This window comes from Tiliqua scincoides, chromosome 13, assembly GCF_035046505.1.
Source record: "Tiliqua scincoides isolate rTilSci1 chromosome 13, rTilSci1.hap2, whole genome shotgun sequence".
In the NCBI taxonomy this organism is placed as follows: Eukaryota; Metazoa; Chordata; class Lepidosauria; order Squamata; family Scincidae; genus Tiliqua; species Tiliqua scincoides.
The window spans coordinates 6,777,428-6,805,096 of record NC_089833.1 but is presented as its reverse complement, the minus strand read 5'-3'; the positions used below and the strand labels follow the sequence as shown (position 1 = coordinate 6,805,096).

Below are 27,669 nucleotides of genomic sequence, written 5' to 3'. Positions count from 1 at the left end.
CTCTGGTTTACAGTGGTCAGATCTGCCTTCCTAAAAGACAAGCCAAAAGGCACACCTGGTTTTCTAGGGTGAAGGCTGGATCCAGAAAAGCGTTCCCAAACTGAGGACCTGGGTCCTTCAAGGGGAGTGCAACCCTGTCCAGAACAGGCTGCACGCCCACAGCTCCCCCTTTGCATACGGGCGTATTCCAAAACAGAACTCCCGCCCTACAGTCTGAAGTGGAACAGTCCAGGACTCAACCACCCCACTCGGCAGAATGGGGAGATTGGGGCTTCTCTAAATCAAACGGCAATGGCTTTGGGGATTCAGTCTACAGAGGCCAATGCAATTGTATATTTGGTCCAGGATTATGATGTAGCCATATTGGTGAAGCCACATTTGGCTGTGGTTGGTGCCTGGACAGGAGACCACCTGGAAAGCACAGAACATGTGAAACTTCCTGATCTAGCAATCCGTTCCTCTGTTTAGCCCTGACTGGTGGCAGGTCTCCAGGGTTTCAGGCAGGGACTGAGCCCAAGACTTTCTGCATTCATGTCCTCCAACACAGAGTTCCAGCTCCTCCAAATACACCACTTTGGATTCCGTGGAAGAAAAAGGCAGGATATAAATTAAATTCTGAATGATTAAGCAGACGCCACACAGAGAACCCAAGCTTCTGGGGAGACGAGACGAGTGGTGGCTTTGCATCTGGAGCTGGGGATGGGCGTCTTCCAAATCCACAACCTTGATCCCAACAGAGAAAACATGCACTTTCATTCTGGGTAAACAGGCTATGGTGATAGGGAAGCCTTTCTGTAAGGTTGCTGACCTGTTGCACCAGGCCAGGGACACACAAAAAACCCACCGGCACATTCTGCCTGCCGAATACCTCGAGGGCCGTAGTAGCCCATTCCCTCCCCGTCTCTTTTGAAAGCTTTTGGGGCATCTAAGCAGAACTCAGGTCCATTTAAAACAACCAAGTAAGCACTTTATTTCCATTAAGCACATTTTAGTATCACAATGGAATGAGAAAAATGTTTTTCTTAAAAAAACCAGAAGTCTCTCTCTCTTTCTCAGTTCCCCCACCAACAGAAGGGGGGGCTGGCTTCAAGGCAATTTAAAAACAAAGAAGGGGTGATTGGAGGGGTGCATCCCCCGACGGCAGGTGGAATGACGCGAAGGTGGGAACAACCGAAGTAGTCTTTGGCATTTCTGCCTCATGATTGATCCACAAGACCAGCCACTGAAACCTGCAGACACAACTGAATGCCACAGTATTAAGACAAACACGCCCGGTGAGAGGAATGGCCTGTGGTGGGCCTTAAGACAACCTGGAAGAAACAGAGCTGCCAACTCAGCCATGGGGGGGGGGGAGATGAGCTGGGGTGGTGGGGAAAAAACTAGGGAGGGGCTGCCATGTGCGACTCCCACGCATGGTCCCCTACATGCGCGGTGCTGCGTCCTGCAGGGTTGGCGAAAATCGGAGAGCAGAGGCAGTGGCAACACGAGGCGTAGGGATCCACTGTTTTCAGTGATTCGAACCCGAGTCCAGTGCGGAGAACTATAGCTTCACAGTCCCAGGGGGCAAGCTGTCGTTGCAGAGTCTGTAGTAGCGCAGGTCGTTCACCAGCCTGTGTACGTTGTGTGTAAACGACGGCAGATCCTGAAAGGGAGAACAGTCCAAGGGAAAGGGGTTACAGCCACTGCAGGGAACGGGTTTCCACTGGTTTTTCCTCCCTGTTTAGCCCATTTCTGCCCTGCCCACAGGTGTACTCACTTGACCCCTGTTGCACATACGCAACGTTGGGCAGAAATGGGTTTAAGTCCTGACTTAATAAGAGGAGGGCAGAAGCGGCAGGAAGCTCTGAGCCTCGTCTGCACACCTACAGCACTTGGGGATGAACCCCAAACAGAAGGAAAGACAGGCTGATGAGTCCAGGAAACAGTACGAGGTGGGGTCATTATTTTTAACAGCTAAGCAGACACAAATGCAGCTCAAGAGCTCAGAGAAGGGACGGGATATAGAAAGGAACTAATCAAAAGATAACCTCCCCCCCCCCCCCCCCGAATTTATTCCCACAAATACTGGGGAACACCAGGAGAATGTCACTGTGCTCCAGAGTTCCCTCTGCTACTACCTTTTCTGGGAGGTGCTACCACTTCCCCTTTGCCTAAATAAGCCCCACTTAACAAGTAGACACTTAAGCAGGACATATTGCAACAGATGTGGGAACCCCCAGGAACGGCACAAGCTCCCAGCTGGGCGAAAAGCCCGCCTGGTGCAAGCCCTTGGCTTCTGAAGTAGCAGTGCCTGCCGCCCCACACACTTCGGAGGCTGTGTCAATGAGGAAGCCAGAGCACCACCAGCTCCCAGTTCAGCCGTGCTACTCAACAGCCTGCCGTGAAGGCAGTTGGCTTGTTCTCTCTTCCCTGTTTCCACACAAATCTTAGATCTGACTCCTGCAAGTGCCAGTGGATGGCGCATCGCAGAGATTCTTGCCACTGGCCCAATAAGGGCAGTGCTGGTGACTCCAAATGGCAGCCATTCTTCCAGGTCTCAGGTACTGGCAAATGGCAGTACCAGGTCTCAGGTACTCCAAATGGCAGCCATTCTTCCAGGTCACTGCTGCTGCAGAAGCCAGGACTGAACCATAGACCTTCATGCCTGCAGAACACATTCTCTGGGTTCTCCTGCCCCACATTCAGAACGGACCAAGGAAAGGAGATTGTGGGTGTGGCGAGCACATGGGTGCCAGTGGAGTTCCATTCACAGCTTAGGACAATGATGTGACAGCAAATTCAACACACACATGGATAGGGTTGTGGCTCACTGGAAGAGCCCTAGTGCACAGGAGGTACCATCCTTGGCATCTCCAATGAAGGTGGAGAGAGAGAGAGAGACCCCCATCTGGAATCTAGCAGAACTGCTGCCAGTCAACTGAGAATGGCTGTATCAGATTGCATCATAGCTGCTTTCTTCTCAAGTCCATTCCTCAGTCCCTCTCAGCCAGACACTGCCCACACTGACTGGCAGCAGCTCTTTCATTTCAGACAGTGGCTGTTCTCAGCCCTACCTGGAGATGCTGCCAGGGACTGACCCAAGAGCTTTTGCCATGCAAAACAGGCATTCTTTCACCAGGCTGTAACAATTCCTCAAATATAACAGATAGATGTTCAAAGACTCGTACAAGGCAGGTGACCCATCCCTTTCTTGGGGGGGGGGGAAGCAGAGAGAAGGGGTAACTAACTGAGCGTCAAGCCAACCTCACCCTGTCCATTTTGAAGTTCCTGCCAAGGACACTTTTCTGATTGGTGTCCACACCATCACAGCTGGCTAAGAACTCGGGGAGAAAGGCTGAGTAGAAGCTGTCAAAGTCCACAGAGGCCATGTTGTAGATGGCGATGCCAATCTCCTCTTGCAAGAGGTCGTGTGATTTGTGGACCAGCACCTGAAGCAGCACGTTCACAAACTGGAAGAGCATGGCTGTCCGGAAAATCTTCTGCAAGGCAAGGAGGAACAGTTCAGTAACGCAGAACATGGAGGCCCTGCAGGACCACTGGGCAGAATAGGATAATGGCCTGCTTATTAAGCGGGCCTGCTATGTCCTGCCCTTCCTCTGCTGTGATCCACGTATAGGCGACCTCCTTTCAACAACTCCGCGAGACTGGTAAGACTAAGACCCTGTGACTGGCCTCCTGGTCTGCTGCTGCCCCCAGAAACCAACATCGGGAAGAAAAGACAAGGCAGATTTGTGTTCTTCCAAAACACCGGCAGTAAGACTGTGCCTGCCCTGGCCCAATGAGAATGATCACTCCTAGCCTTTGGAATCTATTGTGTCCCTCTTCCCCCAGCACCTCGTGACAGTGGACTACCGATTAGTCCCTGCTGACAATCAGTGGGCTCACCTTGTGATACAGCTTCTGCTTTGTGTTCAGAGTCTCCAAGTAGAACAAGTTTTGCTTAAATAGATGGATGTCGGGCTGCAGGAAGGACTGGCCAAATGCCTACAGGACAGAAAAGCCTCTCAAGATGCGGCCAAACACCAAACAGGGCTACCAATCAAAGGCGATCAAAAGCTAGCACTGAACACCCACAAAATACAGCTCAAAAACAAGTCCCTGTAGATCTGCCTGGTTCCAGAGCCTGTCCCCACTTTGTGCTGCACAGCAGCTACCTGGGGCACATGATGACAAGTGGGGTGTTTCCACTGCCACAACACAACCCTTGCGGCTTTCTCCAGCTGGCACAGGTAATGAGATTTTATTCATGGCAGGCTAGTCTACTGGCAGTGACTAGTCATGATGGTTGCATGTTCCCTCCTTTGGAGCCTAGAAGTAAGTAGTGGTGGGAAGGGGCTGCATAGGTCCTTGGCACTTGGTGGAACTTTGCGTGGAAAATAGGATGTTGGCTAGATGGCACCAATCCAGTAGGCCCCTTTTCAGGAGGGGGATCAATAAGCCGAACTCTGATGGAGATATTTATTAATCCTTACAGTAGACTCAATAAAAGATGCAGGGCAGGGCAGGCAGCTCTTGAGAGGTACGCACTCCCTCCCCAGCTATGAAAATGTACTTTGAGACGGTTGCTACTCATGTCTTTCCCTTTGCAACCTCTCACCACATTTGCAACCTCAAACACACAGTGTGAGCAGGACTGGCTCAAGGCCTTGTGGCACCTAAGGTGGCAAAGACAAATGCTGCCCCCCTTGATCCCTTGACCTGGGGATGTGCCAACCCCTGCTCCTCTCACTCCATGGACTAGAAAAGGAAGCGCGGGGTGGGAGTAGCAGAGGAGAAGAAGCAGCATTGGAAGCAAGTGGGCTGATGGAGGTGGGCAGTCCCTGCTATTCTGCTGCGCAAGATCACCTCAATCAGCTTGATGGAAGGACCAGTCCTGAGTATAAGGAAACTCTGAAAGAGACTAAAACACCAGGAGCAACAAGAAAAGGTGATGGAAACAAAGGCTTCAGGAGCCTGTGGTGCCCCAAGACTTGGCACAGCTGAAGAGGGGTTTGCACACTGGTACAGACCCCTTAAAGCAGCGGTTCCCAAACTTATTTGGATCATGACGCCCCCACAGCCCCTTCTTCCAGGCTCAGCCAGGTGCTGCCATCTTGGATCTCACAAAATCTTATTGAGATCCAAGATGGTGGCATCCAGGAAAACAGGGCCACCAGGGACTCCTGCAGTGCACTAAGACACCCTGAGGTATTGCAACACACACTACCTCAAAGAAATATGAGGGAGAGCAACCTCCTAAATAACAAAGCAAAGCAGGAACTGAGGGAGTTCAGTGGCTCTGCTCCAACATCAAGCTGATGCTACAGGGGAAATAAAGGGCACACGTCATACCATTTTAATTGTATTTATTGCCAGTGGTGTTGTACTCTGGTTGTATTTTTGTATAAAGGAAACAGAGCCAGGGAGGGAAGCTCCTCCCCAGTTCAGAGGGTGACTCTGATTAACTGCACAAGTTATAGAAGTGGGCACAGATCCAAGAGGCTGGACTCCGACCTCTGTGGCAGTGAGGCCACCTGGCTGGATGAAGGCGTGCTGGGCCTTGCACAACAGTCCGAGGACATTAAACAGAAGCCTCATTCCAAAGGTTATGACCCAGCCAGGAACACCAAAGGCCAGACGCTCTTGGCAGTGGCACCAGCCACTGGTGAAAAGAGGCAGTGAAGATTTTGGTTAGTTAGCAATAGCCTGGTTAGTAACTAACGGGATGTTCAGTGCTTGGGCAGGGAGAAGGGAAGTATGGAGAAAGGGGCGCAGTTAGGCAGCACCAGGCATGACAAAACCCTCCAATGAATCCACAGATAACATGACTGGACAGAGAAAACTGCAGGGTACTAAAGGAAACCTCCCCAAGAGGAGGCTGGGAATGCTGGCGAACTCTGCACAGGCTAGTACTCTGTGTCCAGGCCAACCTCACCAATAAAGAGGGATGCTGGAGCTCTTGCTCTGCACTGTGGTCTGGGGACATGGCCAAGAGGAGGTTTGCTGTGCTCAGAGATTTATGGCCAACCCCTACAGCTCGTTCTCATCCTGCCACTGACTCATACCCTTGCAGGGTCACTAGGTTAGAATGCAGGATTGTACTTTTAAGCATTGTGGGTTTTGAACCAGCCCCAGTTCTTTCAACACTACGGAGTACGTGATAAAGGGTTCTAGAATGCATTTCTACACCCAAGATCTTCAATAGGTGAGTGAGGACCAAACCTCAGACAAGCTGCCACTCTCTTGTTGTCTTGAAGTTCAGGACTGCACAGTAGCTGGGGCCAAGTATCCAAAGATGAGGAAAATCTGGGAAATCTGCCCAACACTCTTCCACCCACTGGAAGAGTTCTTCCCATCATGACATTTCCTCTGAGCTGACTTGCCTCGTCTTCCCCTCGTTTCTCCTCCTCTACCTCTCACAACGGAGGACATCCTGTTGCCATGTCACTCTCTGCCTTGCCTCTCCTTCCAACTGGCTTGGAAGGGAAGGGGTAGAACTCCACAGAAGCAGCTCAAGCTGACTGGCTACCAGTAGGCAAGAACCAGAGGAGCCATGGTCGCTCCCTTGCCCACCTGCTCGGCTTGCCCTTGGTTCTTGAAGGTGGGACCCCTGTTGCAGGCTAGGGTTTGAGGTGGGTCCCAGCTCTTGACAAGTGGAAGATGGCTAATCTACACGTCAGGACAAGATGCCCAATCACCCTAAACCACAGCTGTCAGCAGCTGCTTTCCTGCAGGCATTAGCTCCCGGCATCCCACCAGGAATACACATTTTAGAGCATAAGACTTGCATTGCTGCATTAGAGAGAGGTTCACTTAATCCAGCACTCCAGTTCCAGCAACCAACCAGTTGCACCTGGGTGCTCACAAGAGGGCCCCAGCAACGCTTAGCTCCGATACCTGCATGATGGCACTGAACTGAGCTTCGTTCTCCATCTGCTCGTCGGTGACCCCTCGCTGGACGCTCGCCAGGATGCTCGACTTGAAGAAGTACCGCCAGTTGTGGTGAAGGACCCGGAACAGCAGCTCAAACAGCTCTGCTTTCACATCAGGAGAGGATCGCTTGGGGACAAGAAGAGCACACTGGCTGCAGCATACGGTGCCTGAATGGATCTCATTTTCAATACCACCCAAGGCAGAAGGCTGGACAGAGGGCTCCATTATTTGGCAGCAATGGCTGGTGACTGAGGGTTACAGTCTGTAACAGTACTATCTCCTGGACATCGTCTTTTCCCTTTGATAAACAGCACTAAGTAAAAAGGATTTTCAGCCCATATATCCCACCCCACATAAGATGTGTGTTGGGATGGTGATATTCAATTTCAGCCAGGGAAGCGATAATGCTAGTGAAGTGGCAATAGATATGGTGCCTCAGCCTGTGGTTGGATGGCCTCAGAGGACCTCCTGGATGCAACCACAAGTGACTTCCAGTTGCATCCAGGAGGTGTTCTGAGATGTTTGAGAAGGCCTCCTGGACATGACCAGAAGTCACTTCTGGGTCCTGCCGGTGACTTCCAGTTGAGTTCAGAGGTGTTCTAAGGTGCAGGAAGGCAGTATATGACCTCCAGAAGGCCACAGGTGAGTCCCTGGAGTGCTGAGACTCTGGCTCCCCTGGGTCCTGATTTAATTAGCCTCCTACTACAAATTTCCGCAAGGGAAGGAACTGAAGCTCAGTGGAAGAGCATCTCATTTCCTTGCAGAAGCTCCCAGGTAGCATCTCCAGGTAGGACTGGGAAAGACCCTCTGCTGGGGAGTTGCTGCCAGTCTGACAATACTGAGCTAGGTACACCAATGGGTTGAACCTGGCATCGGGCGGCTTCCCGAGTTCCCCAGCCCCAGAACAAACCTACCTCAGCGACGATTGGGTAGACCTGCTCCATGCAGAGCGAGATGATGCTGGGTAAGAATGGCTTGAAGACTTGGCCAGGCTCTTGCACCACCACCTGCAGGATCTTCAGAAACTTCTCCACCACTCGGCAGCCGGTGCTCCCATCGTGGAGGATGCTCTCTGCCAGCTGCTCTCTAAGGCACAACAGGGAGAAGCCTGTGATTTTCCAGGGAGACTTTAGGCCAGCAGAGCGGCAGGCGTGGAGGACGACTTGCTTCTGACCGAGTTCAGTTCCAGCCTCAAAAACATGGAACTTCACACTCCAGTGAAGATGTATCTCATCGGCCCAGACTATTCTAGCCAAAATTAAATGGCTCCCATTTGCTGGAAGCACCCTAAAGACACCTGTTCTTTTTCACACCGAACTTGTGAACAGTTTTTTTTATGGATCTTAACCTATTTGTGTAAAAAAACTGCCCCCAGGAAGAAGAGTGCCGTAACAAAACAGCACCATAAGAAACTGTGTTACTTGAGGTATTACCGATGTTTCTAGTCCTCATGACTGAACAGACTTGGCATGCATAGAGCAGCTAAATTCAGGGAGCCACTCGCATTTGGAGGGGCTGTATTGCCAACAAGTGGGCCCTTTAGCTTTTCAGGGGCAGAACAAGAGGACAGGAGTCTAGCCTACTGCAGCTACTGTCCCCTTGTTTTCGATGAGGAGGGGAGAGGTTCTAATCCTCGCTGATCCTCCTTTTGGTGACTCTTCAATGACCAACAAGGAGAGAGCAAGAGTGCACACACTGCCTCAGCACAGCTGACTTGAGACATTTAGGGCTTTCTGCAGGGTGGAGGGGGAAGGCAACGGATTCCTTTTAACCTTGCATTGCGTGAGCGTCAGGTCCAATCCTCCCTGGATGGCAGTAGCAAGAGAGGCCCAGCGTCAGCAATGGGGCTGCCTGGATATTGGGGCTCCAGCAGCTGATGAGGATCTCGTGTATGGGTGCTGGCCTGCTGTGAAGCACTACATAAGCACTATTATAATTGCCAGGAGGATTCCAACTTAAGAATGACCAGGGAGCTCAGCACAACACAAGGAGCCATTCAGACCAGCTTGCTAAATTTTGCTAGGCTCTTTTGGGCCAATGGTGAAGTTAATATATTTGCACAACTGCTTCCCTGGGGTCAGAGAAAGATTTCTTAAAACCAGGGCAAGGGCAACTTCCCCAATAACAAGAGAGGCAAGCAGATTACCTGGTGAACATGTTGAGGAAGGTCTGTATGACCTGCTCGGTGAAAGGCACACCCATCTGTACCCTCAGCCCTTGAAACAGAGTGAGGAAGAAGCTCAGCATCTTGTCTGTCACATCTAGAAAAAAAAGGGAGGAGCCAAAGCATTAACCAAGCTGGAAATTTTCGAACTGCTCCACGGGGGTCAGAAGCCTGCTTTCCTATCTGATGCTGGGACTTATCAACAGGGAACACCCCTCTCCCCCGCCGCTGCCAAGCTCATGTCACCACAGGTTTGATATCTTAGCTCAAGTCCCCAACAGGGTGCCAGGAATGGGTAGCTAACTGCTTGATGACATGGCTGAGTGCTAGCCACTTTAAGAACTCCACAGCCCATGACAAGAGATTATTCTTGACTCTATCGGACTCTGGTGGCTCAATGTGGCACTGCAGGGTCAAAAGGGGACAAAAAAATCCACACTCAATCCCAGATAATTCATTGTAATGACTAATAGCAAGGAAAAATTAACTACTACTATTATATAATGATAATGCTAATTATTTCTCCAGCCTCCTTTCAAGCAAGCACAATTAGGAGCCCACCCTCCTCTCCCACCCTGTTCTCCTCTGCCCATGGGGAGAGGGGAGCAGCAGCGGTGACAAGTGGGAGGACAACCCCTCACCAGTTGTTGCCTGAGGCAAGCACCTCACACGGCCTTGGGATGGGCCTAGCCTGGCCAACCCAATCTCACGGGACTTCTGTCTCAGGAGGGTTAAGAACAGGTAGGAGCTTGGTTACAGTAAGGGAACCAAGCTTGTAGTCTACTAGGATTCCCCAACTGGAGTTCCTGAAGTACCCACAGTAGAATAGGCTACTCTGGAGTTTATACCTGACTGATGAATGAAAGCTGGGAAGAGGGCTAGCGAAACCTGCACCGACTCCTGCAGCGACTGGTAACAAATCTGGCGGGATTTGGTGGCTTCTCCAGAGATGCTCTCCACAATATCATCCAAGACGCTAAGTGTCTGATGAATAGTGCCCTTGGCTGCAAAAGCAAGGATGTACATTCAAAAACTGGACGCCATCATCAGTTAAGCCAAACGTGATCAGCCGGTCGTTTCCAAGCTGTTTATTCCCTGAACAGCCAGCGTGTCACAGGAAATAAAGCTACAGTTAGTGAGCCCAGAGTACCCACCCATCGAGGCTGACAGCTGTCACATCCCTGTATGATTCACGGTTCTGACAGTGACTCCTTGTAAGCAGCTTTCACCAGAGTGGGCAGTCCTGCTGTGCCTCTGAACTTAGCACGGTCAAATCATAAAACCGCTCCTAATGCAGACCTTGCAGCACATACCACACTGCCCCTCCCTCTGGCTATGCTACTGCAGCTATGCCCACAGGTACAGTGTTGTAGCCACAAGCAAGCCCTGGCGACTGGAAGACCTTATCTTCAGTTAGAACTATGCTAGTAGTTCTTCTGGGGTTACTGAGAGGCAGGAGACTTACTGTCATCCTGCTGTGTTTTTCTCTGGGGTAAGATGGCACTGGATTTCAGGCTGCGATACTCCCTGGTGAGGGCAGAGATCAGGCTGGCGTGGTCCGTCGAGCGAATCGCCCACTGCTGATCGCTCTCTGGTAGGTTTGGCCATGGTAGCAACAGTATATTGGAAAGTGCTCTGCAGACCAGTATCTGAGCCTATGGAAAATAAGTTAGGGAGGGGAAAAAAGAATGGGGGAGGGGGAGAAAAAAAAAAGATGAGCAGCTAAAATGACTCCTGAAACCAGACAGTTCACTGTGGCCTGGCTTGCTGCCACTGTATAGCCTTGTTTATATCAGAGATGATAAGACTTCATTTAACATTATTACAGCCAAGTTGGAAGGTCACAGAAGGTCTATCTAGCTGCACTGGCAGCACAACTTGATTTTTAAATGTTGTAGCTGCTGCCTGGAAGGTTGCAGATCCCCAAGCTGCCCTGTCCCTTTTCCACCATCATGAGAGCTATGAACTTGTTTAAGCCATTTCTGCCCAACGTTGCATAGATGCAACAGGGATCAAATGCATATACCTGGGGGCCGGGCAAAAATTGGTTAAAACAAAGGGCGCAATCCTAACCAACTTTCCAGCACTGACATAGCTGTGCCCTATGTGGTATGCACCGCACTGCTCCTATTGTGGTATGCACCGCACTGCTCCTGCAGTGGAGAGGCGGTTAAGGGGGCCTCCTCAAAGTAAGGGCATGTTTCTTACCTTACCTTGGGTCTGCATTAAGCTAGGGTCAGTCGGTTAGGATGGCGCCCAAACCAACTTGCCGCTTTTTGGGCTTTAACAGCCAGGCGTTGCTGTTAAATGCTTAGCTGTTAAAGAGGCGATGGCCAGCTAGTGCACTGGTGCGGCTCTGCTCAAGGCAACCGATAAAACGGTCACTTGCTCACCAGAGCCAAACCTTACCTTATCAGGAAGGCGCTGAGCAGAGGTATCTGTGATCCTATTGAACATCTTCTGTACAGTTGGAATGCCGATAAGAAACACGGGCCGCACCGTGGTGGCCAAGGAGACAAGCAGGTGGCAGGCTGACAACAGCAGCTTCTCTTGTACCTGGGGTGGGGGAGAGAGAAGAGACATCCTTCAACATCTGCTGCCACTTACAAGGACAGAAGGTGCTTTTGTTCCAAAGCTAAAGAGGTACTCAAGAGCATACTGATATTTTGTGACCCGCACATCCCCTGCTAAGTGGGTGAAGAGTCACTGGTTGCCATGCTTCTTCACCTATATTTAGCAGGGAGAAAGCAACTCCCCCTTTCAACCCAGCATACTGTCTTCTTCAGAGACTGTTTGCAGGCATTTTATTTTAGATAGTCCCCCGGTCCCAAAGAGCTTGCAATTTGTTTATTTAATTTGCTTAATCTGCAAACCACCTTGTGAACTTCGGTGTTGCTTTGAAAAGTGGTTATATAAATATTCTGAATACCATCATCAACGTAACTGACCCCAAGACGGGCATTTAGAGGCAGTGCTTGTAACCTGGGACATCTTCGACAGCCTATTAGGCTACTCTTTCTTAGAACGGGGAGTCTTCCAAATACCACAGCAGAGAACCGATCTACCATCACTTTGCCACTTCAAGATTACAGGATGCACTTTCTACAGCTAGCTTTTAAAGCCTCAAGGGAAACTGCATCACAACTGCTCCCTCTGAACCACCATCTCTAGCTTTCTTTCCAAAGAGTCCTATAGCCCCCCAATTCTGAAATCTTTTTCAACCCCTCTTGACCTCTTCCCCCATGAGAAAGGCAAGTTAACATTGCAGGAAATGGTCATCATTTCCTCCTACTCAGGCCGACCGCATTTCAGGTGAGGCACTTTCCCCACTGGACACAGTCAGCAACAGAACAGATCCCCGCAGTGCTGCCAAAAGCCATTATGTCAACTGCACAGGGAGAATGGCAGCAACCTGGAGCCAAAGGGTGGTTTTAACACAGGGGCAGAAGCTGTTTCCGGGAAGCTACCTTAGAACTGATGAGTGGCGCAATTGCTTCCAGGGCAGTGGAGACGAGCGAGTAGAACTGCGATGTGTTCTGCCGATGAACTTCACCATAGAACTGGGCTAGCCAGTGACAGTAAGCCTGAAGGGCCGCCAGAGATTGTGCGTGCCTGGAGACAGAGAAGGAATCTTAGCAGGATCTCAGGAAGGATATCCCAGGAGCACACTCAGATTAGAATTCTGCTGATGCATTAGGCAGAAAGAGGCACTGCCCAGGATCAGAGGGAACACCTGTGCTTACCCCTCCAACCTTTCTCTTGCCACCACAAGCCAAACACGTCTTATGCCTAGAGAACACAGCTTTAATTTCTCCAACCTGGACTTGCTTTAATTTACCAAATGTTTGGCTCATCGCAGTCAAAATTAAGCAACGAGCACTTCACCAGTTAGGGTAAGGCCACCTGCAGCACTGCCTGGCTGCGGTGGCTACATCACTGACAACGAAAGGAGGCCAAAAAGATATAGCAGATGAATAGAACAGTGTCATGGATATGTACAGTTCAGGCCTAGTAGCATTGCAAGGCCTGAACCAAGCTAAAACAGTAACACAGAAGTGGCTTGCATTTCCTAGCTGCTAGGAATTTACAACTCAATGGAAGGTGATTATGTAGCACCTAGGCAGCCAGAAAGATGCCCATCAAGGATGGAATGGCCCATCAAGGATAGAATGCAGCTGTAGATCTCCAGGGGGGAGGGAAGGGCTGAGAGGGCGAGCTTCCAGCCCCACTCCTGGAGGACAAGGTCTTTTGGTTTTGGTCTCTGGGTGAGAGAGGTGGTGGGTGCACATCCTGCCCCGCCAGGACCATGTGGCTTCTTAGGTAACTGAGGATCTACAAAAGAAGCTGACCCAGGTGAGAGTCAGAGATTAATAGAGTTAGCCAGTTAGCTTTGTTGTTTTATGCTGATATGTTTCCTAGAAGTTTTTATGCCTCTAGCATTTGCTGCCTTTTGTAACTTTTTGTAACCCTATGTACTTAATAAAGTAAAAATCCTTTTACCATGTTGGTTCATTGTCTGTTGGGGACAAAGGTTCAGAATCCTGCCTAGCCGTTCAGCAAGCTACCAAAAATCCTCATTGTGGACTAGAACCTTGAGGACTGAGACTTTAAGTAAAGAAAGTGCTCAGTGCCTACAAGGGATATAGTTAAGCCTAGAGGGTCTTGGTTTCCCTGGACTGAGACACTGGCTCTTACAGGGTGGTGGCAGTACTACCGAACAGGGATCTTTGAGGGCTCTAGGGTTCAGAACCAACAACTCTGAGCACCCCAAAACCCTGGGAGTGAGTCCAAGTGTACGACAAACAGCCAGAGTGGAAGACACAGGGCTGAGACAAGCGTTTCTTGGCTCTGATGCGGACTACGATTTCAACCTTTCCAAAGCCCAACATTCTGCTCGTCGCAAGAGTGTCCGACTCACACATCAATAAGATCAGGTTTCAGCACAGATGGCACAGCGGTTTCAATGTTGTAGAGCTTGATCTGGGAGCCATACAGAGTTACCTTGACCAACCTGTTGGAGAAGCAAGACAGGAGAGGGTAGTCAGTGTCGGCTGGGGGTTGGAGCTCCAACAGTGCACGGAACAGGCCTGTCCCACGCTCTACTGACACAGCGAAGAAAGCCCCGGTTGCCTACCTCTCCACCACAGTGAGTGCATCACTGAACCTGGCGGCAAACATGTCCCCAGTGAAATACTCGGCTAACCGGCCTACGGCTTGGAGCAGAGAGCTGAGGTCCCGCAAGGAGCAGTGCAAGCGCCTGCAGTCGTTCTCCGCTGTAATGTTCAGCCGGTGACCTGAAAGGACAGTGTGAACCAGGGGACTTAAGACACAAAGACCTGAAGTGTCTAAAAAGGGATAAATGCCTACAGTCAAGACCCTTTTTCCCTCCACGTAAACAGTTTTACAAAATTTAGATTCAAAGCTTGCATACAGCCCCAACCTTGTCGCACTCAAAGTGCTCTGATGAGAAACCTAATTAGGAAGCACCCTGTCCGGGAAATGAAGCATTTGCTATAATTACATTATGCGCTCCATGAGCTGCCTTGCAGGTCGGGCACAGAATCTAGAAGACAGCTACATCAGAACATTGTAAAAACAATGCCATTAAATTCAAAACAGCCATTAAAGAGGCTGCTGAGGGGGCTGGGTACGTGGGGGTCAAATTCTCACTCCCCATTATTTGCAGTTCTTTTTTCCCCAAGGAGTTTTTAGAATAAGGTGGTCCTATTTTACCACCAATGATTTAGGTCTCCATGCCTAATAGAGATTACTTTCTAAAGAGAAGCGCCGTGGCTCAAGCGCAGGTAGAAGCCACTCTCCTTACTACCATGAGCACCACTGAATTCAGGAGTGGGGGGCAAAGCCCTGTGGTAACTCGGGGCATAAGAATACACTCTGTGCTGCTCAGTCATTACTGTTAGTAACTTCACACGTTCTACAGCAGGTCAATGGCTGACAAATTAAGACTTGCTGCCTGGAGCTCCCCATGCTTCCCAAAGTGTCACCCAGATGTTGCTGTAGCTCAGTGGGAGGGCACCTCTTTGCATGCATGAGGCCCCAGGTTCAATCCCTGGCAGCAACACTTCTGGGTAGGGCTGGGAAAGACCCCATCCAAAACCCTGGCGAGCCACTGCCATCTGTTGGCAATACTCAGACAGACGGACCAAGAGTTTGATTCAGGGAAAAGGCAGCTTCCTACACAGTTTATGAAAGTGAATGAATTAAATTCATACTGCCACACAGATAAGCAACACACAAACACCTGAAATTCCAGACACTGGAAGTTAATCTTACCTGTCCTTGAAGTGACTATGAACTGTTGTAGGCCCAGATAGACATCCAAATTTTCTTGGAGAACTGGAAACTGGGGGGAGAGAGAAACAAAAGACATAAGGGCTTTAACTTTAGGCAAAAATGTCATGGTTCCCCGCCATTTAGCATCTGGGCCCAAGAATGATTCACCTGCCCCCAAAGTATTTCATGGATGTCTGTAATAGCAATAAGACTGAGTGATCAGCAGAGACTCAATGACGTTTAGCATTTCAGTTTCAAACGATGCTAGAAAAATGCTGGTTAAAAAGGCACTCTCTGAAGCTCCACCCAGCAGTCACTTCAGAGGAGAAAGAAGATGCAGGGTGACAAGGACAGGAGTGGAGGAGGAAACGCATGTAATGTCCCTGGGCTCAGAGGGCTGACCAAAATATCTGGTGGGGTGGATGTGGCCCAGGAGCCATTGTTTGGGGACGCGTGGTAAGATGGACCAACACCCTGACTTGGAGTAAAGTATCTTCCTATGTTTAGACAAATTGTAACAAAAATGACAGACCCAATACTGACTGGGGCCAGAAAAGCATGGATTCAGCTTGTGATGTGCAGGGTGGCAAAAGAAATGTCACACACACTCTCTCTACCTTAGTTGCTCATCGATAAAATGGAAGGAGCATTCCAAGGAGCAACAGTCCTAGTTGTTGCAAGGACTTTATGTTAGTGATATTCTACAGCAGCGGACTCTAAACTGGAGACTGCTGTGCATTGGGAAAGGCTTCCCTGGCTGTTCCACTGGGGAGCCACTGTTCCGCACCGTCAATCTCTCCGAAACTGTGCCCGGGGCAGATGCTTCTGGCCAGAAATCCGGGCACAATGGCTGCTGGTGTAACAGAACCCGGAAGCAGCTGCTGGGGTGCGGTTTTGGGGCGATCAGTGCTGCGGAACAGTGGCTTTGCAGTAGAACTGTAAGTGCTGTTCACCCAGGGGGCAAATCCGGTCTTGCACCAGATCCGGCCTGTGGACCAGGATGTCGAGAGCCCTGCTCTACAGAAACACTACTGGAGGGGATCAGAATAAATTCCTACTATTTTTAACCCCTCTGCCTCACCCCAAGCTACTTTCGGCAAAGTTTGGTAAAAGCAAAGTTTTGACAGCCTTTGTCCTGCAGGGTATGAAGACCCAGGAAATTAAGGCGTATACAGCAACTTTTATTCTATGCCAATTTTATTTACTCATTTGGGGCTGGTCATGTGTTTCTGAAAGTTCCTCAAAACAGGCACATGATTTTCATTAAAGGCTTCTTGGGCTGGCTGGTATGCAAGAAATTTGGAATGAAAGGGCAAGACAATACACTTTTTCTGCACCAACAGTTTCACAAAGGTCTACACGTGAAGCTAGGGTCTACAAAGGTATACTAGGAAAGCCAGTACAACATGGGATTTTTTTTTTTTTATCATCACTCTTTCTGAGACCAACCACAAAGCACCCTTGATATAAATAGAACACACAGGAAGAGCATTTTCACCAAGCACTTTCTCAGCCTGCTCTAGCCAGGCGGTTTTAAAACACTAGCACATTTTTCAGCAGAAGTCACTGGCAAGCATCATGTTAACGCTGTTCATTTCTTATAGAGACTTTCCAAACCAGGTGGCCATAAATACTTAAGAAGAAAAATGGGTTAGGCGTTCTTAGTGTTACTAAAATCAGGGTCGAGTTTACCCAAAATTAACCTCGATTAAAGTGAGATGTGCTGCTCTGAACACTAAAATATGTTTCAGGTTAGGGCACCAGTTAATACATTATTAGTCAAGAATTAAAATGCACAGTAACAGTTCTTCAGCCCAGAAGCAACCTCCTTCAAACAAATGTCAAGAACTTAATCCAAAAAGCCAATCTCACTTTGGACAGGGAGATGTTAATGCAACTCTTCATCCCTATAGACTGCACTTGCTCTTTCCAAGAACTGGAGAAGTAAACGGACACCCCTTCTCCCAATTAAATACAGGTGCTATACTAAAGGTCCAGATCTGCCATGACCAACCTTCACCTCTAGAGGGGGCTTTATTTTCACACACAATTCCATTCTAGAACTCAAAACTTGTATGCCTCTGACAGACTTCTGAGTCATCCTTAAAGCAAACCAACCCTTACGAGGCATACACACCTGATGCTCAGATGCTCAACATCAGAGCAGGTCCTTGAAGGACCAGAGACTCAGACTCAACAAGATGCCAAGGTTGTACTGCCGCTTACCAGGGTAGAGAAGGCATGGGTTGGCAGAAGCTCCATCACTTTGGCCACGACTTCCAAACTCTGACGTAGGTACCGCTGCCACTCGGTCTGCTGCTGTGGAAAGGAACGAAGAGATCATCTACTTGAGGCCCTCTCAAAGCAATGTCACAAGTTCTCTGCTTGGGGAAATTGGTACAGACTCTAGCAAGGACTTCTGAATTCCACCTGTGACTAAGGTGGTGGTTTCCAGCCCCGACGGCTGCAGGGAGCCATCTTGAAAACACTCAGCCAGCACCTGCAAAAAGATCTGATGCTCATAGCTTCTTATGCCGTAAATGGCAAATGCGTCTCAGGAGGACAACATGAAGAGGGAAGCAGCTAAACATTAGAATCTTGTTTGCTTTAACTACATTCGTCCTCTAGATTCGGCGACACATTGTGCCACTGTGGCATGTGGCTTCTAAGACCTGCCCTCAGGAGTCCCAGTTCTATCCTACAAGGGTCTTGTTTCTTACATCATCATCCAGCGTCTCGTCGTCCAGTTCTTCCAGTTGGGCCTGGTTGTACCTGAACTGTATTCGGTTCAACACCTCTGCCAGCAGCAGAACCAAGGCATCTTTGTACCTGTGAAAGAGCAAGATGGAAGCCGTGGAAGGAAGCCTAGATCGACTGGATCAGTTATATGGGTCTGTGCTCTGATCCACTTGTTACTTTATGGATGTTGCCAACCCCTGCGCACACAGTTGCAGTGGCTGCAGGCACGCATGCCTAGAGCGTGAGTGGGCAGCATCATGAAATAACTCAGGACCCAGGTGCCAGCAGCCATTGCTCCCAACACAGGAAGGTGCAGGGCGCAATCGGCTCATACAATACAGAAGCTCCCCTACTTACAAATGTTCATACTCTCTAATGAGAGTTTTCAGCCCCAACTTCGGCTTGCAGCCAGGCAATGCTGCTGAGCAATTCAGGGGCACTTCAAGAGGTTCCACAGTGAAACTGACAAAGTTTGGAGCCAATGCATCAAGGAACCGACAGCACTGAAACTGTCAGCTACAGCAAGGGAGACAAAGGTGTTATTTGTACTCACAGATTCCTGGAACCTGAGAGCTTCTGCTGCTCACCAGTCACACTTGCTCTCATATCACTTAGAACCATACAAAATCCCTACAGCATCCTCAACAGGTGGCCATCCAGCCTCCACCTGAAGACCTCCAAGGAGAACCAACTCCTGCCTGCATTCACTTGAAGAGTGAGGACAACTAAAGAAATCGCCACCTGATATTGGTCCATTCACTTGTGCAAAAAATTGCTTGACACTACAGTCTGTGGCTTGTGAAAATGTATGCGTGGACACAGAGGTGAGTTGGCAAGTTTAACACGATCCTCAGGCCACTTGGCACAGAAACCTCCCCACTGTGACTGCCCTCCATTTCAAAGCACTGTACATATTCTCTACTTACCACAATTACTGTCTTACTCATGGATATTAGAAACATGCAAAGGAAAAGTTCTCACAAACGCTTTGGCTGATAGTTTAAAAAGGACTGAGAAAAACTTTGCTAAGACACTGGATTGCTTCAATAAGAGATCAAGGAATTTCAAAATGGTACAGAATAACTAATTAAACAGAGTGAGGTTTAACTTGAACATTTAGCACTGTGCTTGCAAATCAGTTTGTCATGCGCTAAAGTTGGGATAGTGGAACAAAATTTGTTACAGGTAAGTATTTGTTATTCGGACTGCTTGGGGCAGTTGCCCCTTTTTCTCTTGGCCTCTTCACACAATTGGTTTAGTGTGTTTCACTATAATAAAGGTTGCAGAATTCTGCCTTCCTTTGTGCAGGACCTGGTTACTTCAGAGCTTATATAAGTACACAGCGCTCCAGTCATGCATCAGAAACTTTCATAAAAAACCACAATTACTATTCCAGCATCGACGTAGACTGGTATGATTTCATCCAAAGACTGCTCTTCTCAGAAACGAAGCATTTACGCCTGACCAAATGCAGAAGTCAAATCTATTTTCTTATAAGCCTCCCTGGTTGCAAAACCAAAACACAAAATCCATCCCTGAGCTCAGACAGACCTCAGCGCCTAACAATGACACAGCAAGATGTGTGGGGGGGAGGGGGGTATTTGCTGTCCTGTCATTCTGTTGAAAGACACTATGGAACACTCATTACAGCATTTCCACTAAGTGCAAGCAACATCTGAACAAGCCTAAAGAGACATTTCCCCATCAAGGGAGCATGGAGGCAACCTTTGCTCAAAGTTCCTCAAGCTGCCCTCATTGTGGGGAGAAATGAATTACTGAATGAATTACTGAATAATCCCTTGGGCTTATTAGAACATGAGATCTCCCCAACCTTGAGAGATGAAACCCAAAATCCTGTGTTCAAACCACCAAGAAATCCCCCTTTGATTATTCATTTCTCTTTGCAGGTAGGGAAGCAATATGCTTTCAATCTCTCCTGAGGGACAATGCTAGTGGACAGTGCTGGGGGGGGAGGGAGAACAAAAAATGCAAACAAACATTAGGAAGCATCCAATTCTGGAACGGAGACAGCCTTACATTAAACTGAACTACGTACATCTGCATTAGGCAATCAGTACAAGGTGCTGAGCAAAAACAGGCTTGAACTACACTGGACAGGAAGTCACAACTGCTGCTCGTGGCGTAACCACACTTGCAATGTCAAATTAAGACATGTAAACATTCCCTGTACAACTTCCTGTTCGCACGGTCTGTACATTTTTTAAAAGAAGGCACTTCTGGAAATGATGCAACCCGATTCCTTCTGCGTTCTTAGGAAGAGAGATGACAGGGCTTGCCTATTATGCATTCTGCTCGCAGCTAACACTTCCGGCTGCCGTCCAGGCCCCAAAGACAGCGATTCGGCTGCGTGAATTAAAAACGGTTTCGTTTCTGATCACGTCAGGCCTGCTCTATGCACGTGGAAGAATGGAAGATGGGCCAGGATGGACTGTTTGCCCCCAATATGCTAGCTTTGTTTCTTTTTTTTTTTTTAAAGTACCAGCAAAGTTTCTACCCATAGAGGAAGAAGTAAAAAATGGTAGCTCCCCATTCTTGCAACGCACTGAACAACAGCAGAATTCTATCACCCCATTCTGCTTTGTAGATAAAAAAACACAGACATGATCTAACAGATCCTGTTTCTCTACCCCTGAAACTGATCAGGAGGCCAGCTTCCTGCCATGACACAGCTTCCCACTCAAATGGGTTCTGAGAGCACAACTGCCTTTGCCTGAAAGAGGAGGAAGCAGTTCTTCATATATGTAGGCAGGCACAATAGGATCAGGCCCTGCCACATAAGCAAGACACAAAAGTTTTCACTGCTGACACTCTTCAGACACCAACATGAAAAATAAGTAGCAGAAAAGAGGGCCATTCTCAAAAGGCAAGGATTTTTCAACACATCCATTCAGCAGTGACCAGCATTGCTTACCTGTTGAGGACTGCTTCTTTGTCTGCCAGACGACTCTTGATTTTATTGGTCAAGTAGTCCAAAAAAAGGGTCCAGATGTCTAAGCAGGAAAAGTAGCCTTCATGGGTAGGCTGAAATATGAAAGCCAATATTAAGCAGAGCGTAAAATGATTCTGGGTAGCCAGCATGTGTCCCAGACACTCTGTGACACCACAACTTTCTCTTCTATGTCCAATAGTACTTCCTTTCTGAAGGAAGGAGATGTCAAGATTTAGCAACCTGGGAAATGCTTTGAGATAATATATATTTTTAAAAACACAACACACTTAAATAAAACAGTAATAATATATAGATACATATACTTTATAATATATTCCTCCTTCAATAGAAAAATTGTGGCAAGCATCAAGAATACCAGCCATTTTATAGGAAGCTGCCTTTTGCAGAGTCAGGCGTTTGGTCTATCTAACTCAAGATTACCAAATTCTCCAGGCTTTGGTCTTTCCCAGCCCAAACTGGAGACGCTGCTAAAAACTGCACCTGGGACCTTCTGCATGTAAAGCAGGTGCTCCACCACTGGCTACAGCCCTCCTGCTCAGCTTCTGGCAACTTGAAACTTGTCCCACATGACTTGGTTTAAACCTAATGTAACTTTTGATCTAAATTCCTCCCTTTTACCCTGGATCTGGGGAAAGAAAAAGATGCAGACAGAGAAGATGGTTTGCAAGCCACCACATCTTGGCACAGAAATATTCTCTCCTCTCTCTTGCACAAACCTAAAAAAATGTTGTGCGTAGTGTGCCATTCTTTTCATGGCTGCTTTTAAATTTTCTCAGGTCTTTTAGATCTGCTGATTTTAACTCTTTTCCTGCTGACTTTGCCATCTGCTGTCTTGTTATTGTTTAGATATAGCCACAGATCTTACATTTTATTCCAAGCTACTCTAGGATGCCTTTGAGTCAAAGAGCAAGACTGTAAATACTAAAAACCAATGGTGAGACGCATCCTTTTAGCAAAAGCTGGTCCAAAGAAGGGGCCAGTCCTGTACTTTGGACAATCACAAAAACAAATTCATCTGCTCTGCGTTTTTTGTTCTGTTGGACAAAAACAGGTGACTGGGAGTTTGCTCTCTGCCAAGACATCCATGCTGGTTTGTACCATGTGTCATTTCCAGGCAGGCCAGGGTTGCAAAAACATGCACACAAGACTTTCAGTGGCCTTGCTGGAGCCCAAGATTTCAAGTGCCCATAACAAAGCTATTGCCATCTTACAATGCAAGAAGAGGGAAAAGAAAATCCCCATGAAATAAAGGCTACTCAAGAGTCCTCATGTGGAATCTTTGGACCATCAGCCTGCAGGAATTAGTCCAACCTAGAGGCAAAACCGGTTCTTATAGGAATGCAGAATAGATTTTTATATAGTACGTATACATCTCTGGCAGAGTATGCGCCCTGCCAGAGAAACTGAGGCACACGAGTTTTATTATGGCATTAGTGATCCTGAGATGGCTGTATCTATATTGTATGCCACAAGCCTTTAAAAAACATTATACAATCCATGTAACTCTGTGTAACCTTTTCCTAGCAGAAGTTTGAAAAAAAAGACACTTGTTACTTGAAGACGTTCCTATTTAGGAATGTGCTTTGAACTTGTCTTATCATTTTGGCATGAACCAGTGTCTTTATAACGAGCTGTGCTAAGCTCTAACAGCATTTTATAATGAGCAGCACCAAGGCTTAACAACAGGTAGAGATGATGTATTACTGGATGCTTAGATTACACTAACAATTTTTGGGAACGTTAGTTTGGGGAAACAATTATGATTTTGGAGGAACAGAAAGCTAAAGACATGCTTCATGCACATGTCCAGGTTTTGGGAATAGTACACCACACATGTTTAATTTAATATAATAGGTGTGTAACAAATAAGGGGGTGGGATAGTCTCTGTAACTATAGATACAAATAAAGCTATAAAAGCTTTATACATTTTTGTAATGGTGTGCATTCATAGCTGACCTGCATGTCACGTATGTTGGCTATGCACCATACAATTGCTCTTAACAATAGAGGAAGTAGAAACTAAAAGCTGCTTGTGTTTGAATGGTAAGGTTTCTCCAGGTCAGAACCCTAGGGGAGCAGCTGGTTCCCCAACATCACGTCACTTAGGTGGGCAAGTGCCTAAAATTTATATGAAAAACAGTACCACCCACAGCTAGGTAGGATGCGCTCTGAGTGCCCCCACAAAAAGCCTTGTGTGGTAGAGCACGCTTGGTGCCCCCTGCCCAAGAGCTGCACAATGTCAACCCCTCCCTTGGAACAAAGCTGGCTTAAGCAGAGACTGCATTACCTGATGGAAAGTGTATTTGAACAAGAGTGCCAGGAATTCAACCACAGGGAACTGGGAATAGGACTCAATTCTCCGCAAATGGATGTGCACAAAAAGGCGCAGGAAATCGGTAAACTTCTCTATGTAACTACAGGGAAAAGGCGAGAGAGAAACCCATTAAGAGAGCATCAATGTTACCAGAGGAAAATGCACCGAAATATTGAAATTCACTCAATACCTCTTTCATTAAAAACAATGCATTTCATAGCCAATTTTTTTTTTTAATCAGTTAAATTAAAGCCCTGCAACAATTACCTACATGGCGGGCAACCCTTCATTCCATTAATACCTGAAACAGCAGAAAGAGACACTCATCAACGGCAACTTGAGCTTCAATTAAAATATCAATATAGACCTTCTGCCAAGCAGCCCCCTCCCCTTAGCGTTCTATGGATTTTAACACCACCCACCATGGCTGAAAGAATATTGGTTAGCCGGATACCATTAAAACCGTAAGTGGTACTGCTAAACATGAGATACACTGGGACATTGGACGAGACCCAAAGAACCGTGCAACTAATTCCACATTCCCAAGGGCTGGTTGGCTCATGTTTTTCTAATGGCAGCCCATCACAGCACACAGCGAACCAATTTTGAAACCAAGGGAAGCTCCAGAAGCAGGCACTGATATGGCACACTTGGGGAAGGTTGTGGGGGACACACGCACCAACTGCTCAAATCAAGCTCATTGAGTGGACTCAAGCCCAGGCGTTTTCTCTTTGGATCGTGACCAATCTCTTCCACGACGAAGCTATCCAGTAGTAAAACACCACTTGAGTGTTTTGGAGAAATCAGAGAGGGAAGAGAAGTTTTCTAGTTCAAACCCCTCCAAAAGGCAGACCCACCCCACAAGTGCATCCCTGCACTCTCACTGTCCTTGCTGAAAAACAAGACCTCTGTGAAACTCTGTTCTTCTAAGAAAACTTATACAAAGACATTTATCTCTGAAGCAATTTAAATTATATATTTATTCTAGGTACGGGACTTGGTGTCCCTCGGCACACAACTAACAAACCCTGGACATCTTAATCATTGTCTTAAGTCTTGCAATTCTCCGGTGTCTCTGAAAACAACCCAACCACAACCCTCCCCTCCTGCAGTCTGAAGTGAAGCCATTCGGAATTCAAACCTACAGCACCACAACCGCTTTGCCAAGTCAACCACCCACAGCCAACGTGCCTTGGTTACGCTTACCTGCCCACCCTTCCTTCTCCATTGCAGGAGACTCTGGAAAAAAAGGCGATTTAGACACACCATGCATGGCACATGAAGTCAGAAGAGACAATCCAGCAAAGAGGAGAAATGCCGATGACCAGGACTTTGCTGGCCTGTCTCCCTTACCTCTCATCCAGCTCCTCCAGCCGGCTCTTCACCGTGTGGGCATTGTTCTCCTTGGTCACCTTCTGCAGGAGGTAGAATGTCTGCTGGAACATCCGCAGCAAGTACTCCTCAAACTCCACCGGCACGCAGTTCTTAGACATCAGTTCATTGATGCAGGACATGGCAAGCACCCCAAGCCAGCCCCGCTCATGACTCGAGTTCTGGCTGCTGCCGTTGATGGAGGACATCTTCCTGGCACGGGTGTCGCAGCCAAAGCGGGCAAAATGGAATATGGTGGTGAGGAGGGAAGGGGTGATGCTTGTTGACAGCGGGATCCAGCTGAAGAGGTGGGCGAGGCACTCCAATGCCAGGGAACACACATACTCACTCTCTGTGTCAAGGACAGGGATTGGCTGGTTCAATAGTTTGGCCGCGCTGGGACTCTGCAACAGGCTACTTAAGAGATCACCTAAAGAAAAACAACACAGAGACCCTGCTTTGCAGAATACAGCTTTCCTTGGTGGCAAATTTCAAGCAACTCTTATGCACAGGGTATACACAGCTGTGGAAGTGTGGGAGTATATGTGGTTAGGATCCAAGCATTCTACTTATGCACCACGTTTAGGTGCTTAAAGCACTTCAGATCCAGGATTTTGGCGAGCCTTACAACATTACGTGAAGTTGTCAGCATTTTTATCGCAACACTGCAGGGTTTGAGAGAGGCAACTGGGTAGGAACACTGGCTGGTACGATTTCCACCTAGGCAGTTTCTGGCTGATGCAAGATCTGAACCAGGGATGATTTCGTGACGTACAGCTCACATCCTTCCTTGCGACGCTAAATTGCTTCCTGGTGGTTTGTTGTTGTATCACGATGTTCTCCGCTGTAATGTTGAGGAAGAGCTGCAATCCTATATACACTTTCCTGGGACCAAGTCTCATTGAACACAATGAGACTTACTTCTGTGTAGACATGCACAGGACTGTGCTGTCCGTGAACAGTCCCTGCTCCGATCCCTGGGCAGCGTCTCCAGGTAGGGTGGGGAAATACACTTGCTTACAACTCTAAGAAGCTGCTGCCAGTCAGTTCAAATACTGAACTACTAGATGGTACAACTCAGTATAAAGGCAGTTTTCCATCTGCTCGTTCTCACAACTGAAATCACAGGTTAAGGTGCAGCACCCACAAGCATACACATGAAGGGGGCCAGACTGTGGCTTCTAAGCCTCCCAGCTGCAATGTTCTGGCATCTTAATGAAATTTAACTCCTCACTGCTTACAATATGCTCTCATAATAAAGCCAGTTATATTATCTCTGCTTGAAAATCATGCTGATGTTTGACCATGTATATGAGGAAGTCTACAGAGCCTGTTCCTGTTTACTTTTAGTTTCAAAGTTAGCATGGGTCAAATCTTTTCATCAGGATTGCATCTTCTGCTAAGGTGTCCCAAGCTGCAATTCAACTCATGCTTTTTGACTTTAACTGCATGTGCTTCTTTATTCTGGGTCCCTTTGGGGAGAAGGGCGGGGTATAAATAAAGTTTATTTATTTATTTATATTATTATTCAAATGATGCAGAAAACTCTAGACAGAACCGCTTTATATGCAATTTACAGCTCTCATAGGTTAGGGGTGCTAACAAGATCCAAATGGTTCAGGATTGTTAAAAAAAATATAGAAGTTATTAGTCCGGCCCCAAGCTCCTTAACATTGTGAATGCTCTATTTAATAGGAACAAGTCAGATTAATGGACTTTTGTAGAACCTGGCTGGACTGGACCCAATGACCATGTAGTATAATATCATTCTTCCCACTGTGGTCAACCAGATGGCCCCAAAAGGTCACAACCAAGGCATGCAAGCAAACCGCTCTCCTCTGCTTTCCCAACAACTCGGGTTCAGTGGTGTATTGGGTTTTATTTCGCCACTGGTGCCTAATCTCTCACAAATTTGTTCCGTTTTCATTTAAAAAGGAATCTATGCTTCTTGTGACAGCAAATGCCACAAAACCAGGCACTGTGTGTCAGTGGGCCCTCCTTATCTGTGGACCTTAGAGGACCTCCTGGATATGACTGGACGTCACTCCTGGCTCATGTCGGCAACTTCCGGACACATCTGGAAGTATTCTGAGGCCCTCTAGCTGCAGATTTAATTATCTGTGGAATTCTATATCTGCGCACGGGGGGGGGGGAGTGTGTGTGTGTTTAAAACGCATCTGCAGATACCGAAGGCCGACTGTACTGTTTTGTCTCTCATCCAAGAGCCTATTGTGACATTACTCAAGCAATGAGGGAGTTATTAGGACAATGCCAGAAGTTTGATCACATGGGAGGAGTACCAATGCGGGAAGGGGTAGAAAAGAGAGCGAGTCAAAATGAGCATCACCCCCATATCCTTTCCATATGCAGCTACCTCTTTCTCCACAGCTGAACACACAGAAGTCACTGAAGATATGAACTATGAACAGATTGGGATAAGGATGAAGGGTTGCCTCCAAGACACTGAGCTGGAAATCAGGACTTCCTGGGTTCAAATCCCACCTCTGCTATGAAGTACTCGGGGCCTTCAGCAAGCTTTCCAGCCTCCGTTTGCCAACGAAAAGATGGGGAATGCTTCTACTTGCATACCTTACAGGCTTATTTGAAGGAGGATGGCAAAATACATGAAAGTCTTGTGCGTGCTCAACGTTAAGTGCAAAATGTTAAGCACGCTAAAGAATCTGTTCAAGCCTTACCACTTTCTCCTGATGTTGGAGATGGCGGTGGAGTGGCAGCAGTAACACTGCATTTATCCCAGATACTCTCCAAAATACCTATCAAGAGAGAAGAGCAAAGCCCCAAGCAACTGGATATTAGTTCCCTTGCATTTCAGGTGCTACAGTTAAAGTAATAACTCTTTCACCCAAGACAGTTCAACTTTCCTAATCTACCCAAGGAACACA

The 27,669-nt window shown here is 47.8% G+C and overlaps 1 protein-coding gene across 2 annotated transcripts in view; it reads right to left on the bottom strand.

The window, feature by feature from the left end:
• Window positions 1-945: 945 nt before the first annotated feature.
• XPO6 (exportin 6) overlaps window positions 946-27,669 on the bottom strand; it is a 51,683-nt gene continuing 24,959 nt past the window's right edge. Inside the window, exons 6-24 of one of the 2 annotated variants that reach the window (XM_066640431.1) lie at window positions 27,463-27,540; window positions 24,749-25,196; window positions 23,369-23,495; window positions 21,042-21,151; window positions 18,091-18,199; window positions 17,597-17,689; window positions 15,371-15,440; window positions 14,211-14,370; window positions 13,995-14,087; window positions 12,544-12,688; window positions 11,486-11,632; window positions 10,542-10,731; window positions 9,925-10,080; window positions 9,059-9,173; window positions 7,827-7,998; window positions 6,877-7,038; window positions 3,886-3,984; window positions 3,249-3,479; window positions 946-1,642 (exon numbers count right to left, since the gene is read on the bottom strand). In XM_066640431.1, the coding sequence (XP_066496528.1) occupies window positions 1,541-1,642; window positions 3,249-3,479; window positions 3,886-3,984; window positions 6,877-7,038; window positions 7,827-7,998; window positions 9,059-9,173; window positions 9,925-10,080; window positions 10,542-10,731; window positions 11,486-11,632; window positions 12,544-12,688; window positions 13,995-14,087; window positions 14,211-14,370; window positions 15,371-15,440; window positions 17,597-17,689; window positions 18,091-18,199; window positions 21,042-21,151; window positions 23,369-23,495; window positions 24,749-25,196; window positions 27,463-27,540 (2,807 nt within the window). In that variant the 3' untranslated portion in view covers window positions 946-1,540. The remainder of the gene's footprint in view (window positions 1,643-3,248; window positions 3,480-3,885; window positions 3,985-6,876; window positions 7,039-7,826; window positions 7,999-9,058; window positions 9,174-9,924; window positions 10,081-10,541; window positions 10,732-11,485; window positions 11,633-12,543; window positions 12,689-13,994; window positions 14,088-14,210; window positions 14,371-15,370; window positions 15,441-17,596; window positions 17,690-18,090; window positions 18,200-21,041; window positions 21,152-23,368; window positions 23,496-24,748; window positions 25,197-27,462; window positions 27,541-27,669) is intronic. The other variant, XM_066640432.1, reaches the window with a different exon arrangement.